The 19,188-nt window shown below is 50.7% G+C and overlaps 1 protein-coding gene across 1 annotated transcript in view; it reads left to right on the top strand.

Annotated features, from left to right (window-relative positions):
• Positions 1–18,143, top strand: part of RGSL1 (regulator of G protein signaling like 1) — a 30,273-nt gene extending 12,130 nt beyond the window's left edge. Inside the window, exons 7-18 of the mRNA XM_065409922.1 lie at positions 1,564–2,564; positions 3,982–4,044; positions 6,612–6,843; positions 8,276–8,383; positions 8,855–8,963; positions 10,220–10,413; positions 11,550–11,667; positions 13,325–13,421; positions 13,967–14,096; positions 15,099–15,279; positions 17,150–17,288; positions 18,015–18,143. Coding sequence (XP_065265994.1) covers positions 1,564–2,564; positions 3,982–4,044; positions 6,612–6,843; positions 8,276–8,383; positions 8,855–8,963; positions 10,220–10,413; positions 11,550–11,667; positions 13,325–13,421; positions 13,967–14,096; positions 15,099–15,279; positions 17,150–17,288; positions 18,015–18,143 — 2,501 coding nt within the window. The remainder of the gene's footprint in view (positions 1–1,563; positions 2,565–3,981; positions 4,045–6,611; positions 6,844–8,275; positions 8,384–8,854; positions 8,964–10,219; positions 10,414–11,549; positions 11,668–13,324; positions 13,422–13,966; positions 14,097–15,098; positions 15,280–17,149; positions 17,289–18,014) is intronic.
• The last annotated feature ends 1,045 nt before the right edge of the window (positions 18,144–19,188 follow it).

Here is a 19,188-nt window from a genome sequence, read left to right as displayed (position 1 = left end):
ACCCTGAGGCCCCTCCCCCATCCCGCTCTTCCCCCATGACCTTGCCCACGCTGCTCCTTTTCCCACCCTCGCTCAGCCTCTCCCCCAAAGCCAGCAGGCACTGGGGCTAGGATGGGCGGGCTGGTGGGTTGGGACTCAGAGTGGCTGGGACAGGTGGACCAGCAGCCCAGGACTTGGGCCGGCCAGGGCAGCTGGGGCTGGCCGGCCTGCAGTAGGGTGACCAGATGTCCTGATTTTATAGGGACAGTCCTGATTTTGGGGTCTTTTTCTTATATAGGCTCCTACTACCCCCCACCCCGTGTCCCGATTTTTCACATTTGCTGTCTGGTCACCCTAGCCTGCAGCCTTGGGCTTGAGGCGGCTGGGGCAGGTTGGCCGGCGGCCTGGGCTGGCTGGTGGGCCAGGACTCAGGAAGGCTGGGGTGTGGGCTCCTCTGGCCATGGTGGGGGACTCGGGTGGGACAGAAGGGGGAGGGCCAGGCACTAGCCTCCCCAAACAGGGGGCTCATGCACCCCCCATGGACCAAATCCCTCTTTCACCCCAGAGAGGGCCATCTCTCCACCTGCTCAGGCTTGAGGAGCAGTGGTGGAGACTAGAACTGACGGGAGATGGAAACGAAATCCGTTCTCTTACCCAAGGGAGGGGAGTTGTTCCAGAGCAGAGCTGAAGTAAAGTGGTGGAGCAGAGAGGGCAAACACAGGAGTGAGAAAAACTGGAGACTGACTGCTCCTGGCATCCTTTTGAGAGAGTTATCCCACCTCAGCGGGGGTGAGGGCTTGTGCGGCCCATCATCAAACCGGTACAGTAGTCAAGCTAATCTAAGAAGTTAACTCACAGAAAGCCCTGGTGGGGTTATGACCCTGCCACTGGGCCCTTACTGGATGAAGGTGTATGTGGAGCAGCCGGAGTCTGATGAACCAAGCAAAGGGCTAAAAAGCAGTCAGCTTGCATTCTGCTGCTGACTCCGCCACTGAATCACTGCATGACCTAGACCAAGTCACTTACCTGCTAGTCCCTGTGCCTGCATTACCCTATCTGGAAAACGGGGCAGTAAATGCACTTCTACCTTCCTGTATAAAGTGCTTTGTGTTCTGTGGATTACAAAACACTCTACAATGCAAGGTATTATTATTGCTATTATTTCCCCTTGCGTTAAACCATTGTCTTGTGGCTGGAAGCAGTGAGCTATTTTGCTTGCTGACTGCCATGCTGTATGCCGGGATTGTGCATGTGAACAAAAATGGCCACAGCGCATGTGTTGCTTTGTCATGGAACAGATAAACCACAATCAAAAATCCAAGTTTTAAAAAAGTCATTAAAATTAGACTCATCCTTGCAATAGCTTTGTGTACATGCCGCTTGCAATGAGAAATAATGGAATGGGGAGCAGTGTGCAGTCTGTAGGACTCCTCTCTCCCCTGCCATATTTACTCTTCACTTCTCAAGAACCTACTCTTGCAGGGTCTGATCCAAAGCCTAGTAAGTCAGCGGAAAGACTGTCATTGACTGCAGTGGGCTCTGGATTAAACCCTTACTCTTTACAATTCTCCATGCCCTTTTCAGAGTCTCTGTTGAAGATCTCAGGCTGGCACCCTCAGCACATCAGCACCAGGAGGGAGCTCCTGAGCGAGATGCAGAAAGTAGCCCTGTTTAAGATCCAAAGTTATTGGCTCCCTAACTTCTTCATTCATTGCAAGCTGAACATGGAGAAGGAGGAGGCCTGCCAGCCTCTGCTGTGGGAATACCAAGAGCGTTTATTACAGGTGGGCTCGAAGGAGAAGGCAGTGTCTCCAGCACCCACAATGAGTATCAGGAACAGCCGGGCTACGTCAGAGCCATACTCCAGTAAAAAAGCCAAGGAGCAGATCTGGGATCTCGTAACTTGTGGAAGACAACCTAAAGAAACAGAGAAACACAGGAGACATGGGCTGCAGCCTGAGGGGCAGCCAAGCTCAGACTGGAGTGCAACTAGTCTGACAGACACGAAGCAACCACCTCCTAAAGAGGATGCCCTGGGAAAGACTTCTGTGTGGGCACAACATCCAGAAAGGGGTGTTAAAGATATGGAAAAGGCCACTTCTTTCAAAACACCCAGCCCTCACGCCCAGTTGCCTCTTCAACTGGAGGAGATTGGCAAAAGGAGAAGCCTCTCTGATCTACGTACTTCTACACCCATTGCCCAGCTGCCTTCACTGCTAGCCCTGAAAAAGATCGTCAAATCCTCTTCTTCTTTGGATTTCCTTCCTTGGGCACTTAATGCCGACAGCTGCGCTGGCCGCCCCTTCAGGAAGTTCTTGAGGAGCAAGAACTATACTGTGGAGACTCATCTTTTGGATCTGTGGCATGATCTGGAGGATTTTCTGTGCATGGTGCTGAGCTCCAGCAAAGGAGGCAGCTTCCTCCTGCGCCATTTGATGGGTGAAAGGATATGTGAGATCTATTTAACAGAAAGCAACCACCAGCACCTTCCCCTGAAGCCGAACACTCTCAGGAACCTGCAAGATCTTCTGCCTTCTGGAGAGGTCATTCCTTGGATATTAAAAGCACAGGAAGAGATTTGCAAGGTAGGAAATGCTGCCCATGATGCTAATGCTGGGATCTGTGATTGACATTCTCTGTGTTGGGTGCTGCTGTGCATGAATGGAAGTCATATGTAACATTGCAAAACTGAGTACTTTGGTGCCTGATGATCCCTTTACAATGTGCACGGGACCAGGGCCGGCTCCAGGCACCAGCTTACCAAGCAGGTGCTTGGGGCGGCCACTCCGGAGAGGGGCGGCACGTCCAGCTGTTCAGCGGCAATTTGGCGGACGGTCCCTCACTCCCGCTCGGAGCGAAGGACCTCCCGCCGAATTGCTGCTGCAGATCGCGATCGCAGCTTTTTTGTTTTTTGTTGTTTTTTGTTGTTTGGCTGCTTGGGGCGGCCAAAACCCTGGAGCCAGCCCTGCACGGGACACGTACAAATACAGTGCCTGGAGCTTCTGATTTCTAAGGTCCCATTGTAGGAGGTCAACCTCTGAACCAGACACTCCAGGAGGGATTATTCCCAGACACGAAAGGCTAAACTTTCAATGGTTACCACCTATGTTTTGCTCACAAAACTTGCATACACAGCTCTCGTGCCTGATTTACACCTGCAAACAGAAACTGGGGCATGCAAAATGGGTACTTAGATGAGCAGCTACCCATTTGCAAGCACAAATGTGGATTTTGTAAAAGCAGCTTAGGGGCTACTTAATGAGGATGGTGCTTCAGTTCCGAGGCGAGGCAGAGAAAGGAAAGTGGAGGTGCAAGAGCATGCCATGCTGCATACTGTCTGGTCAGGAATCAGAATTCCCCAAGGATGCAGCAGATGTTACTCTCTGTTTGGTAGAGGTAGTGCTGCCTCGAGTTAAAAATGACCTTCCACATGGTCTGATTCCAAGACCTTAGCTCTTGCTTTGTGAACCAGGTAGAGGTGTGTGGGGAGCTCACTAGTCAGTGTGCCCAGCCAATAAAGATGTGTGAGCCAGGGGGCTGGATGGCATGGGAAACTATGCTAGGGATCCTTTCACATCGAGCCTGGTGTTCTCAGTGTGATGTAGTCTGTAACTGAACACCATTATAACCATCGCTATTGGGTAGCCTATGCAAAATGACTTAATGGGCTTTACCCAGTCTACATCACTGAAAACACCCTTTAGCTGGCCCTTTAGCCAAGGACCAAGAGTGAATTCCCTTTTCCCCCTAGCCATGGCCCTTCCAGGTCAGCGTTGAGGCATATGGACAGGGCAGTGTGGGGCAAACCTGCTCTGGGGCCACCTGGGCTGTCCTTTATGGCTCTGCAATGGATTCCTGCATCCATGGAGGGTATTAATCCAGCACTATTCCCAGCACTACACTGGTTTTTCAAAGCACTCCCTGGCAAACTGAAAGCTGAGAGCTCTGCTAGCAGAAGTGGCGAGCGCTTGCTTACAAAGCATGTTCTTGTTGCCTTATCAGATACTCAGCTTCTTCTACAACGACTTTCTTGCTGATGATGATGAAACGTTTCTTCGTTTTGTGGTAAGAGGAGGCTGTGATTAGGGTGACCAGATGGCAAGTGTGAAAGATCGGGATGGGGGTGGGAGGTAATAGGAGCCTATATAAGAAAAAGCCCCCCAAATTGGGACTGTCCCTATAAAATTGGGACATCTGGTCACCCTAGCTGTGATGCGGGTGAGGGTCTGGAAGGATGGGTCCTGGCCGGTGTGTCTGAGGATGTTTGTGTCCCTTTGTGCACTGCACCCCCACGTGTTCTGAGCATACAATGGCCGTGCACACCTGGGGAAGGGTTTGTGTGAATATTGCTGTGTGTGCATGTAGGTGTGTGTAAAAGACTCTCTCTCCAGCTCTTTGGAGCAGTGTTCCTGAATTCCTTAGCCACTAACCCCTGGAATTTAGCAGCCTATTGGTGGTGTCTTGAAAGAGCTGTCCGGAGAATTGCCTGACCAAAAACCACCCAAGAGTAGCAACAAAAAATAACTTTTCTGGGCAGGAAACACAACAAGGTACCGATCGCATACACAAACCAGGGGTAGGAAATACAATGAGTAACTGATACATTCTTTAAGGACCCACCTCTTTTCCCTTGCTCATAGCAGGTACTGCCATTATTACACAAAGAGAAAAAAGTCTACACACACAGACAGGTGACCTGGCAACCAATAAAGGCCTTCATTAATGGGAGGGGCAGCTAGCGTTTTTAACTGTGTTTTACTTGTGTTTATGTTTTTTCACTACCTGAAGGAACCAAATTACATGAGTTCTCTTCTTCCCATGGCATTGCTCTTAACCGGTGCTTGAAATTCCACAAGGAGACCAGATCTCATGGAATACCAGTCCCATAAATGGCACCTTGAGGCAAGAATGCCTTTGAAAAACATACTTTCAAACAGATGTGCTAAAATATCCAGGTTTATTTGGATTCCTGCAGAGCCCACATGGACCACACTGCTAACTCAGGCCAACATTTGCAAACTGACCTCTCCTTTTGAGTGTCTCGGTTTTGGGTTCCAACCTGAGACACCTGGGTCTTGGCTTTAAAAGGTGCTGAGCACTTGCAGCCACCCTTTTCTTGGGCGCTTAGCGTGTCTGTCTGCAAATCAGACCTTCGTTTTCTGAAGCTGGGGGCCCCAAACTAATGGCCACTTCTGAAAATATTGATCTTGGGCCAGTTTTACAAAGGTATTTAGGTGCCTAAAGATGCAGCTAGGCACCCCGTGGGCTTTACAGAGCATGTAAGAATCAAAGTCAATGGGATTTAGGCTCCAATGTGCCTAAATCCCTTTTAAAAATGACATTTAGGATCCTAAATCTGTTAGACCTTGCAACACTGAGTGCAGCAATGCTTGAATGCCTTTAAAAATCTGGCCCTTATTAATTAATTCTAATGGTTGTAAATTAATTAATTAGCCAGGTAGTTAAGCATCCCCTGACAGGGAAATTACCTTTCAGGTCACAGAATTGGCACATGAATGCAATTAGTACGTCAGCAGGTGCTAAAACCCTGATGTCTGCAGGGTATGAAGCAACTGGGCTAAATTCATCCTTGGTGTCACGCTATGGAAGTTGGTGGAGTTGCACCAAGGATAGGTCAGGCAGCTTGTAGGCACATCTTAAAATTTTCAGGTAAAGGACATTCTAATCATGTTGCCTTGTGACACATCCAAATTGCTCACTTAAGGGTTAAGGGCCCAAACCTGCAGCCAGCAGCAGGGCCTGAAGGATATAGTTTGGCTGCATGGGGGAGGGGAGAGACTCTGCTGAAGCCAGTGAGGTCACACAGGCGAAAGGGAGGGCAGAATTGGGCTCATGGTGTCATGCAGTGCATCAGCAGTTTCAGCCAGTCACAGGAATGGGCTGTTTCTCTCCCAATAGCACTGTTTGTTCCGTGAGTTAAATAAAATGCCAGTGTCTGAATGATATGAGCATTTTTTATTTTACCTATCGGATACTCTAAATTAGACTACACTTCAAGGGCGAACAATTCTCATGCTTCAGGGCACATCCTGATCATCAATTGGTGTCAGGAAGAAACATCCTCTACCTTGTCCTCCACATTATTATACAATTAGGTGCATTTTGAGGGTTTCCTCTACATAATGGAGAGGAAGGGTGGTCTTGTGGTTAAGGCACCGGACTCAATAGACTTGGGTTCAATTCCTGGCTCTACCACAGACTCCATGTGTGACCTGGGGCAAATCATGTGGTTTCTCTGTGCCTCAGTTTCCCATGTAAGACATGGGGATTGTAGCACCCCCTTTCTCCCACTCTTTGTTTCTTTTGCATATTTAGATCGTAAGCATTTCGGATCAAGGACTGTTGCTTTGTGCAGTACCTAGTACAATGGGGCCTCTGGGTGCTACTGCAATATAAGCATCCAGCACCAGCAACTGTCCAAGCCTTGCCTATACTAAAACAAACCACTCGCGTTTAAACACAGTATGGCTGTGACCACCTTACAGCATGGCTAGCTGTGCAACGCAGCTGGTGCTTGAGCCAGCGGAGAGGCTGCCGGTCTGTTCTAGTGTACCAATTTCGAAAATGTCATCTGGGCTCCAGGCAATAATTCTCAACTCTTTTGGCCGTAGTCTCAGAGGAGCAAGATCCAGAAGCCTGTGGGAAAAGAGGAGACTTATGGAAAAGATGAACACCTTCTGCTGGCCAAGAGGATAAACGAATCCCTGACTCTGAGCCAAGCCTTATATGGAGTGAGGGACTTCGAGACACTCTCAGAGGAGCACTGGAGATTCATAGCCACTCAGGATCTCACAAAAGGGGGATCGATTCAGGTTGAACTGGAGCCTGTTGTGCACAAGACAGGTAAAAGGAGTCTCTTCTGGGGGCTCAGACACAGTCACTTGAGAGGGAGGCACTCATGTCAAGCTAGAGGAAGACTGAACTATAGTGTAGGCAGGGTTACAGCGACCCCTAGAGGTAACCTGGAAAAAGTGTTTTCCCTCTAACAGACCTTCTTCAGCTGCTTATTGGTTGGAAAAAAATGTAAATAGTTGACAATATTATTTTGCAAAAATGGCAGCTGTTCTTCCAACCAGCTTCTAGAGTTAAAAAGTTGCAAAAAATGTCTTAAAAATTTCAGCAACATTTTTTTCTGCATTTTTGGACAAGTTCTGTTGCTTATAGCCACCTTGAACTTTGATACTTAGGGCTGAAATTTTCCATGCTTGATCTCAGCCTCACAGCAAATTTAAAAAACAACCAAACCTTAAATGTTTGAGCAAAACTGTTCAACCTTTTTTGCACAGTCCTTTTGTTCAGCCTTTCTCTACAAAGAGTGGCGAAAAATACACTCATGCCATGTTTTGTGACCCTTTATTTGAAGAGCTCAGAGGGAGATGGCAGACAATGGAAATTTGGCTGGGATGTCACCCACTATGGTGATCTGGTAAAAGGTGATTTTGATTTGACCAAGTGATATGGATTGACAAAACACACGGTACACATCTCCCATTGCGTAGGGTGTTTGAAGGTACATATGGAGTGGAAGCCCATCTGATATGCCCAGGAGAGTGTGGAATGGGGGCAGGGCTTTGAGGTCAGGGATACCTGAGTTGTAATTCCAGCTTTGTCAATGACTCACTGGGTCAGATCCCCTCACGCTGGCACAGGAGGAGCAAACTGTGCCTCTTTGCACCCATTCTGGGACATTGCACCGGGTGGAGGCTGCAGCAGGAATGCACGGAAACCCAGGCCCAGTTGGCTGAATCCCACATCTTGGACTGCCTTGGTCCCTCAGTAGAGGGGAGGTTGTGGCAGTGTCACATGCTCTCACCCAGTGGACTTCTGCTGCCTAGAGCCATGCACAAGGTTCTATGCTGGCAAAAGCTGTTGTAGACCCTTGGATTAATTTAGCTCACTGTGTGACCTGAAGAAAGCCATTTAATCTCTCTGTGCTTCATCAACCCCATCTGTGCAATGGGAACAGCAATATACATCTCGCAGGGAGGCTGGGAGACTTCAGTAATGTTTGGAAAGTGCCAAGTATTACTATTATTAAGCAGTTTTGGTGAAGCCTGAGTTTCTGTGGACCACCTGTCCTGGTCATTGCTCATCACAGTGGTGGGAGAGTCAAGGGATCAGGATGGAGAAGGAATCAGGGTGGGTGGGAGGGAAGACTGGCACTCCTGTGGATATAACACCATGAATTATTTCTTCAAGCACCTTCCCAAGGCTGACTGGTAACCACAGGCTGAACAAGTGATTAGTCTAACCCCTCTTCTCTCTGCCCCATCAGACTACAGGAACATGACATTTGAGGAGCTGACCCTCAGGAATCCTTCAATGGCTGTAGAGGTGTTAAGTGAGGACTATGAGCTCTTCTGCAGCATGTTTCCCTCCCTTGGTGAGTGCTTATGAGGGGCTAGAACTAGGGCAGACTTAAAACAAACTCATGGGCAGAGAATAGCAGACACAACCTTGAAGGACTGAGCACAGAAGGCACCCTGAGAGGATTAGGCTGAGGAGAGGCCCACCTACTTCCCTCCTATGGTTCAGGTGATCATCTTCAGAAGGAAGGTGGAGAGGAGAGTCCTGGCCCCCCAGAAAGGCCTGCACTCCAGCACCCTTTCCCAGAGTTCAGGGAGAAGGAACGCTCCCCAACAGCCAACTCCAAAGGGACGTGGCCATATTCAGGTGACGAGCTCCCACAGCACAGGCTCTTCTGGGCTGGCCTCACGACATGAATGTCATCATGGTGGGTTTGGAGATTGCCCAGAGCCCTCTGAGTTCCTCCACCTGGAGTCTGAGTCGGTCTGTGCTTGCTGTGACATGGCTCCCAGTAACCTCGGGCCCAATTCTCTTCTCTTTGTAACAGCGTTCGATCTTGAATACGAAGAGAGGAAGTGTGTTCGCCTGAGCAAGACAAGTCTGTCCCTCATGAAGAGGGAGACCCTCATGTTAAGGAAGCCCTCTCTAAGACCCAGGTACTGCACCATGTGTCATGGAGCTTTCCTCCTTTTTACCACCTTCACTCTCTCCGGAGTCATGTTTTCTAAGCCCCCCAAACCCCTGCCATCTGATTCATCTTCCTGTGGAACCGGTCCTGCCTGCCTCAGAGAGTAGGGCTTTCTCAGACAGAGACATTGATATAGCTGGGATTTGGGCACTGGAATGGGGGAGGAGGGGAAGAAACTCTGTATCTTCCTCAGGGCCGGCTCCAGGGTTTTGGCTGCCCCAAGCAGCCAAAAAAAAAAAAAAAAGAAGCCGCGATCGCGATCTGCGGCGGCAATTCGGCGGAAGGTCCTTCGCTCCGAGCCGGAGTGAGGGACCGTCCGCCGAATTGCCGCCGAATAGCTGGACATGCTGCCCCTCTCCGGAGTGGCTGCCCCAAGCACCTGCTTGACAAGCTGGTGCCTGGAGCCGGCCCTGATCTTCCTCCCCCCCACACGTACCCTCATATGCAATCTCACATCTCATCTACTTGTACAGGAAACATCCGCTTCATCCTGGAGGGCTGAATCACTCCTAGTTACCCAGCAGGTGGAGCTGTTGAGCATCATTAATAAGGCTTCCTCCTCTCCTCATTCATTTATTTCTTGTGCCTGTCTAGTTTGATTCCCTGCTGAGCTGATTCTCCTTCAGCACAAAGCAGTATATGGCCTGGGTGCTGCTGATCACTTGTGGGTTCCAAGGCAGCCAGGGCAGATGCCTTCAAGTGCACAGCTGAACTCTAGTGAAATTAACCTTGCTCCCACCTTAGTTCTCTGGTTGGGATCTTCTGTTAAGCATGGTAGGTGCAGAGCCATTGGGTCAGTTTCTGCTGTCTGGTACAGCAGCGTAAATCCAGAATGACTCCACTGGCTTCAGGATTTACACTGGTGTAACCCAGGTCAGTGTTTGGCTCAGTTGCTCCCTTTGGTGGCAGCCAGGTCTGGTAAATTCCACCAATGCTGTTGAGCCATGAGTGGGTTCATCTGGTCCCATGGTTCTCAATGAATCAGTAGCTGGGGAGGAGGCACACATTTGTTTTCCCTTGTTACGGAGAAGACGTACTCTGCCAGTGCCTTCATCAGGTCCCATGCGCGGAGGTCCCCAAGCTTTCTACCCTCTCACCATCACTGGGAGTCTGACAAAAACTCCCCATGCCAATGGAGATGCGGGCGCAGGGCTCCAGCTCTTGATCAGGGCACAGTGCCCTGCCATGGTGCTGCCTTCTCACCCAGTGCCTCCTCCCCACCAGGTATCTCATGGAAGTGCTGCACAACCCCGTCCACCTGGAGTTTTTCAGGCAATTCCTCAAACAACATAACGCCGAAGCCCCACTGCTCTTCTGGCAGGCAGTGGAGAAGCTCAACACCGAGTCCAACCCCAAAGCTCAGAGAGCTTTGATCAACAGTATCCTCAAGAATTTCTTCCACAACAAAGTGCCTGCTGGTATGCAGACTCCCTACTCCACAGAGCTGAGCTACCCAGGAAGGCAAACATGATCCAGGCCACCCACTAAGGTTACAAGGGAAAGGGATGCCCCAGCCTAGAATGATTTCTCTGTGCAAAGGGCAGTGCCTAAGCTCACCACCCCAGGAGTGGCCCGGGCATGCATTGTGCCGCAGATACCCCTGTGGGGTACAACTCACTCCCCACTTCCCAATTGCTCCAGAGTGGGAGGGAAATAGTAATTTGTTGCTGGGCCACACCCACAGCAAAGTAGGACAACCCCCTGTACCACCTCAACTGTTTGGTGCATTGGTAGGGAAGGGGAAGCCGGCGCATTGTCCACTTACTCCAGCATGGGGAGTACGTGGGCACACAGCAGGGCTCTGGAGGAACTGCTACTCTCCCCGATACAACTGTACACAAATTGGCGAGGATTCTGGACCACTGGGAGCATCCTCAGCTGCCCTGCCTAGAGCTGGCTTAAGATGCCGTTGTATCACTCCAGCACCACAACGGGGCTTTAGTGGAGGCAGAGGGTCTGGCCTTTCATTTGGCATTTCCAGTCTGCTGTGCCATAGTGCTGCCAAATCTAGGGACCTTGCAGCAAGATTTAGATCCAGCTTGCAGCAGAGTGCACAGGGCCTTGCCAGCTCTCACTGCCCAAACCCGTGGGGCATCTGCTCTTCAAGAACTCTAATTTTCATCTCACTGTTTCCTGAGGTTCCTGCTCTTACTGCCACACAGATTTCTAGAAGAGACCACTATGATCAGCTAATTTGACCTCCTGCATAGAATTTCACCCTGTGATTCTAGCAGTGGAGGGAAATATTCTTCCCTACTGTCTTCTTTAGATGTTTTGAGCTCAGTAGTGTCACTTCCAAAGTGTGTGAGGTGCCTTGGTATTTACGTGGCCTGCAGACTTCTTCTTGGGTTAAAAAGTGATGTTATAAAAGGGGAAAATGCCAAGGAAGGAGGAAAAATGTATTGGGCAAACGTGGTCGAGGGGGTAGTGATTGTGATGAAGGTCCTGGACCTGGTGAACACGAGGGATGGAGATTCATGGATGGCTCAGGAGGTCCTTACAATGTTAGAATGTCTGGTGCAGAAGAGAGGAGGTGACTGTGTGTCTTTTCTAGAGGAACTGCTGCAATGCCAAGCTTCCATCATCAGAGATATACCCAAAGCTGGCCTGGTCACCAGCTCCATGCTATTCACAGCACAGAGCTTTGTCCTGAAAGCAATGGAAGAGAAATGGTGAGTAGTCCTGGCTTATTTCACTTTAACGGGGTACACTCACCACTGGGGTGCCTCCTTGTGGCTGGGTCTGGGGATTCTCTCTCACCTGGTCTGGTGTCCCTTTCCCTCAGTTGCCTGCACCATGGCCTCTCTATCTCTCTGGGACTTGGGGTGCTTCCTCTTTGTGACTCGGCCTTACAGCCAGGTCACTATTTGGTCCTCCCCTTCTGGAGTCTTAAAGTCCCACTGTACAAGCTGTCCATATGCCATGTCAGTCAGTCTTTCAGGCCAAGGCCAAGTCCAGGTCCAGTGCCACTTCCCCAATGGCTGGTAGGGGAACCCAGGCCTGCCCACTACTCTGAGTTCCAGCCCAGGGACCCTATGCCTAGAAACCACAGTCTACTCAATCTCTGACCCTGTTGTTGTTTCCTTGGGCTCCTTCCTAATTCACTTCTCTATCTCCTGGCCCACCTCTGGGTTTACCAGCCTAAGCTTCCTCCGCTCCCAGAGGCTATTCCCCCCTCTCAGCTTCTTGCCGGAGTCTGTAGTCCAGGACGGGATCCCAGGGTTTACGCTCCCCCTCGAACTCCTTGTCCCTTGCCAACTCCCTTTCTCTGTAGGGAGTGACTGCAGAGCCCCTCCCTGCAGCCCCCTCTTGCTCTCAGCTTCCTGGTTTTACTCAAGCCCAGCCTGCCCATGCTCAGCTGGGCTTCATCTTCCACTAGGCGTTATCCATCCCTGGCTCTCCTCCAGGTGCAGCCTGTAAGATTAATTGGCCCCCTTTAGCCTATTCCAGCCTTGTGAGGGGTGGACGCCCCATCACACTTCCTGAGAGGCCGATGGCATTGTTGCTAAACTTGCTGGAGGTTATACACACACATACTCCATAATAGGATACACCTAAGCGGTGGCCAGAGTGCTGAGTCCATATTCTGGCACAGCCCCCATTGGAGCTGACGAGGGTTTTACCTGCATAAGGACAGCAGGGTGTGGCTCATAACTTTTCATACACTAGTGTGTCTGTGATATATTATAAGGGGCAGGTTGATCTGGTCCTTGCATTGCTGGGGTTACCCATGAATAGCACGGCCCCCTGCAGCAGCAGAAGCTGGTGAGGAGGGGATCAGAGGATGATCAGTTTCACCCTCCTCATCAGGTTTCACTGCAGCAATAGAAGTGATATCCAGGGTTATCCAGCATTCTGGGACTAGGCCCTCCATTCCCCTCACCACCTCTCTCCTCCTTGTCTCTGCCTTCACGCCAGTCTCCTCCCATTAAATTAGGCTTGAATAAAGACTGGGAGTGGATGGGTCATTCCACAAAGTAAAAACTATTTCCCCAGGCTAATTTTTTCCCCTACTGTTACTCACACCTTCTTGTCAGCTGTTGGAAATGGGCCATCCTGATTATCACTACAAAAGTTTTTTTTTCTCCTGCTGATAATAGTCCACCTTAATTGATTACTCTCGTTAGAGTTGGTATGGCAACACCCATTTTTTCATGTTCTCTGTGTATATGTATATATATATCTTCCTACTGTATTTTCCACTGCATGCATCCGATGAAGTGGGTTTTAGCCCACGAAAGCTTATGCTTAAATAAATTTGTTAGTCTCTAAGGTGCCACAAGTACTCCTGTTCTTTCTGCTTTCTCTAATACTCTTCCATCCCGGCAGGTTTAAGATGTACCAAGATTTGTACCCTGGGAGCGATATTTTTGACACTCACTTGGTCACGAGGCAGGGAAGGGGATCCTTCATAAAGGACAAGCTGGTAAGTAAGGATGGCCTGCACTCCACCTGCTGATACCCCAGCTAGATCCCAGAGCACAGGCCCAAGAGTGGGGAGGGGATGCTTTTCTCTGTGAATGTGTTGATGCCAGTGGGCTGAGGGATCATGCAAGGCTGCAGAACAAACTGTCTTTGTCCAGAACAAGAGCGTTAATGTCTACAGCCCCTGGGCTGTAAGCTCATCTGTGCAAACAGACCCCTGTGCCCACGCAGAGCCCCACTGACTTTCGTCAGGAAATTCATTTAATGGCAATGTCCCCCAGGGATCTGACTGAAGCCCAGTGACATTGAAAAGCAATGACTGTGGCTCAGTGGGGTCAGTAATTCCACATAATGTGCGGATTCATTTTGGTGCATTCGTTCAGAGTGGCAGGTCTGCCTGGGCACAGATCCCCAGGGAATAATCAGGATAATTAGTCTGAAGGCATTCCCATCAGGCCCATAGTTACTTACTGCCTCCGTTCCCTGCCTTGCTTCCTCTCCAAGTGCTGTACATAAGCTGACACCCTCCATGCTCTTTGCCCACAGAAGAGAGTGTGGTTCGTGCTCCAGGCTTTCATCAGGAGCATCTGCAAGTTCCGGAGGGAGATGAACAATCGGCAATCCCGCAAAGACTTTGAGGACTTTCTCCGGAGGGAGCTCGTAAATCAAAAAGAAAGTATGTCCAGATCCCGCTCATTCTCCTGCCTACCATTGTTGCCGCCTGGGGTGAGCAGACTCTAGGGGAGGCAATAGCAGAAACCTGGCAGCTTGTCCCCTGCCGTCATTTTCTTACCCGAGAGTTCTCTGTTGGAGGCATGCATATAAGAGGCCAGGATACCAGCTGGCTCAGAGGGAGTGAAGCAGCTGGGTTGTTCTCTCCATAGCAAGAATTTGCTCCAACCCAGCAAGAAGTTAGCCACTGGAGAAGGGGAAATCCCATTTGCTAACCTGGGCAGGCAGCTCTGCAGTTGGCCACTCAAAGTGGCATTTTATGCAGCTCGTGCTATTTGAGCACCCATGTGAGGAGCTGGGCAGCCTAATTTAGGCACCCATTAGGCACTATAATGAAAAATCAGGTCCTAACTGTTTAAAGCACTAATTGTACTGCATAACCCACCTGGAAGCTGCCTACGCCTTACGTTTTCAGCTCATCTGAAGACAGCACCCACCAGCTGCTTCTTGTATGTTCAGTAAGTCTGTGCAGTGACTTAGTACCTGGCTTCAGCTGTGAGCATTTCCTCCATGTGGTGGTTTAGGGTGCAGCACTAATGTAAGTTCTTTCCTTGTGATTTAGGGTAGCGCTGGGGGGCAGGAGGGGTATGGGGATTAGAGAGTAATGTGAACTAGAAGGGCTCTGGATGAGCCCTGTGTGTACTGGGGGAAGTGTACAGGTTGAGGATTACAGGGCCAGAGACACCAGCAGCAAACTGTAGACAGAAGAGTAGAGCACTTTAGGTGGGGGTTAGGCCGGGTACAGGATTGCATTGTCGGGGGATTGGGTAAATTGATAGAGAGACACATGTGGGATTGAAATGAGGTGTGGATCAATCCCATTAGTGCTGGCCCTGTCACCTCCCTGTCTCATGCACGCACTGTCTCTCTATTAATTTACCCAACATCTGGGTCGCAGGAGCTTGAGGGAGATGAGTTGCTCAGGTCTTCCCTTGTCCTCACTCAGACTTGCCCAGTAGCTCCATGCGCAGTACCATTGCCATGGCTAGCCCCCGCCAGGCCGTGCCGGCTGCCAGCACGGGAGAGGATGTGGAGGTGATACAGGTGAAACGCCGGCTCTTTAATCAGCGGCACATTTCCATCAACTTCCTGGTCAACGACCTCAGTTTTTACCTGGAGATTGAGAAGTAAGCCTGCCCGCCCTGTCCGTTTGTTTCAAATACCTTGGGATTCTTCCTGTCTTGCAGGGATAAAATCCCTGGCCTGATGGGCTAGCTCAGACAGAGCAGCACCGCACGCTAGTCTGCTGGGCACTCAGCTGATCTGTTGCTTACACTGCAGTGATGTGGTGCTGGGAGGTACTGAACTCTGCTCCCAGGGCAAAGAGACAAGACTCAAAGGCCCGTTCCTTTACACAAAAAAGCCCCCTTTGCACAGCCAGAAGGGAGTCTTGGTGTGAACGCGTACCTGTTGCTGAGTGCTCTGCAGCGACACCTGTTGGCTGATCAGGGAGCAGCAGTAACAGAACACTGAAGGATGCTCGCTTTCACTCTCCCAGCCAGCACAGGAATGGCGGTGACACAAGCTGTGTGTCTCCATGGCAGGAGGTTGTTTAAGGGGTGGGACAAGTTAAGCCATGCTGCCTGTGTCTGCATTACGTTACCCTAACTGTGACCCGTGCACTGCTGGTGGCCTGCAGACAGCAGGCTAGTTACACACTACTGGCTGCTGCTCCTGGTTTGACATTTGGTATTTTCCTGCTGGAGCTGCCACGGGGATGTCATGATGGCCAATGGGAGGGGTGGGAAGCACAAGACAATCCCTCTGCTGAGGTGTAGTTGCCCCTATGAAAGTATCCGGGAACCTTTATGCCATCCCCCACCCCCCACCCTCCTCTGTCATAGAGTGACTCACCGCTGTGGTGTAGCAGGCTCTGGTCTGGCACCCACTGCAGGACAGCTGTTCCAGCCTAGTGGTGGTCTGCCTCTTCCGGTGACTCAACCCTCCGGCCAGGCCATGTCCAGTCCCACCCCTTCCGGGGTAGCAGAAAGTCCTGCAAACACCAGCCTGATGTCCTTAGATCAGGTTTCCAGCCCTGACTCTAGGCCCAGTGATCTTTACACCCCTTGTCTCCAGGTTTCCCAGAGTCCCTACTCTTTGTATGGAGGTATCATGCCACCTTTCTCAGTGGCCAGGAGGGGAACCCAGGCCCTCCCTCTTCTCTGGGTTCCAATCCAGGGACCCTGTGGAAGCAGACAAGGTCCACTCCCCCAGACTCCTCATTTGAGTGCTTCCTACCTTGGACTTCCCGCTGCCCCTTTCTGGGCTCTGCAGAGTCCTTTCCATTTCTTGTGGTGAGCGATACTTCCCCGAGTTTCTCCCCCTGGAAGTCCTGTTCCTCTTTGTCAGAGCTCCCTTCGGAGGGACTGCTCCACCCCTCTGTCTTCCCAATGTCTCTCCTGGCCTGTTCCAGGGTTCTCGTGTCAGGAGAGGATCCCCAAGGCCTATTCCCCCATCTCCATCCCTGGGCTTCCTCTTTCCTCTACTGCCCTGAAATCCTGCCATTGGCCCACAGGCCTCTCTATTGACCAGAGAGGGACTGCAGAGTTCTTACCTTCTCACTGTGGCTCCTTCACCTCATATAAAAATAACAGGAGTACTTGTGGCACCTTAGAGACTAACAAATTTATTAGAGCATAAGCTTTCGTGGGCTACAACCCACTTCTTCGGATGCATATAGCTCCCAGATCCTTCCCAGCTAGGCTTCATCTTTAATTGGACCTGGCCCATCCTCCAGGTGCAACTGGATGCATTCATTGCTCTCTGGCTCCAGTTAGCCCTTTCTATACTAGTGTGGCATATACACCCTATCACACCCTCTTTGGAGGAAGACATGTGCCACAGGGCAGGGGGTGAATGTTAGTGGGAAGTGGGCATCAAAATCCCCTACGTGGCTTAGAAAATCTCAGCTAAAAGCCACATGTTGTATCAGAGTCTGAGGAGACAGCCACACCCACAGCTTCTCTCTTAGATGTCCCCTTCCATTTGTCCTGGCAGGTTTTGTCACCTGGCTGATTCGGCCGCAGTGCTCGCAGCCTGCGGGATGTACACCGAGAGGGACGTCACCTTTCTTAAGACCAAAGTGGCCACAATCACCAAACTCTTCCTGAACTCCGAAGTCGCTCCTAAACTGCGGGTAGGAGGCTGTAACACACCCTGCACGCTCACTACCAGGGAGGCCTGGGGCTTGCAAATCATCACCTGAGAGCCTTATGGACTGGGGGTGTCTGGCTCAGGGAATTAATAATGGGACCCAGGTTTCAATCTGCTCCGGCTGAACATACTGCAATTCTGATGACTTTGACATTGTGCGAAGTAAGTTATTAGCTTCAATCCAGGTCCTAATGGAGAGTGTCCATGATCACCAAAACCACTCTCACAACTGATGCTAACTGGTAATCCAGAGAGAGTGAGTGAGTGGGCATGGCGACCGAACGACCATGTAGACATGGGCCCCTCTGGTCAGGGCTGAGACACAGTGGCTGGCTTTACGGTCAATAGAGAAGAGCCTTTTGGTCTGTATTCACTAGAGATCACTCATACTCTCCCTCCCCGTTACGCTGCACCTCCCCATGGCACACTGCTGTTTTAACCACATTTCTTTTTAAATCCCTTTTAAAAGCATGGTGAGGGAAGGGGCAGAAAGGGGATTCCTTTGGATTTTGGCTAGTTAGCCAGGAAATAAACCGAGACCCTGCTTGGAGAGCTCTGAACTCTGACCAGGTCTCTATAAGTGGAATGCAGAATCCTGGAAGGTGTGAGGGCGGGGGGAGTTACTAGGGGTGTTTCTCTCTGGGATTCAGTAGGGATGCCACCTGTGCCTTACGCCCCATTTGTGAAGTGGTCTCTGTTCTGTGGCCAGGTGAACATTTCTGAGGGCCAGAAAGATTTAATCCGGAATTTAGTTTCCAAAGGAGTCCTGGATCGCAGCCTCTATCACGTGGCCTTGCTGAACGTCTTCCCGGTTCTGATACACTTCTGGAAAAGGTAAAAATCCCTCTCTTTTGGACTGGGCGAGGGGGGTGCAGAGGTGGGTGTCAGGCGCTTTCTCGCCTTCCTTCCTTCCAAAGAACATGTAAGTCCAAAAGGAACATTATTGCTAGCTGTATTCCTCAAATGTGTTAGACTTGATTTGCTGTCTGTCCTTGACCTTAGTATTTCCCCTACAGATACTGTAACTGGAAGGCAATGGAATCCTTCCGCAGGTACCCGAAGATAAAAAAAACCCTCTCTTCACTCCCTGCTAAGGCATCGCCTAGAACATCCAGTATCTTCAGTGGGGGTAAGCTGAGACTGCCTCTTCCTCATCCTCTCTTTCTCTGATGTGTTCGCCGTGTCACGTATGCTGCATGTTACTCCTCTCAGCCTTGCCCATCCTCTAATGCCTCAGGTAGCGGCTCCCCAGTGGTTCTGTATGAGAGGCAAAATTTGATATTAAAATACCTTTATTTGGTGAGCATTTGCATAGATCAGGCAGCTGTCATGCTTCATGGTGTAAACTGGATCAGGTCAGGAAGGAATCTTCCTCCAGGTAAAGTGCTGCACAATTGTCTAGGGGAGTTTTTTTTGTGAAACATCAGGTAATGATACAGATACTGTAACTGAAGCAGAAGACAAGAATTGATGGATTAATATTGATCTGGCAATTCCTATCTTCCTATGTTGGAGATCATTTTCAATCAGCATGATGGTCTCAAAACAGCTAGAGCCTCTCCCTTCATTCCCTCCTAGATAGCACATGAAAACCCCTCCGTGGTAAGCAGGGCCGGCTCTGGCTTTTTTGCCGCCCCAGGCAAAAAAGCCTCCGGCCGCCCCCCCCCCCCTTGTGGGGCGGCGAGAGGGGGAGGGCGGCCGGGGGGAGGGCGGCCAGAGCGCCGGGGGGAGGGCGGCGAGCCCGGCTGTGGCCCCGCTCTCCCCGGCGGCCGGAGCGCCGCGCCGCCCCCCTCCAGGTGCCGCCCCAAGCACAAGCTTGGTGGGCTGGTGCCTGGAGCCGGCCCTGGTGGTAAGTCCCATAACTGTACATCTGCTACTGAATA

This window comes from Emys orbicularis, chromosome 8, assembly GCF_028017835.1.
Source record: "Emys orbicularis isolate rEmyOrb1 chromosome 8, rEmyOrb1.hap1, whole genome shotgun sequence".
NCBI classification, from domain to species: Eukaryota; Metazoa; Chordata; order Testudines; family Emydidae; genus Emys; species Emys orbicularis.
This window is presented reverse-complemented; position numbering and strand designations above follow the sequence as displayed.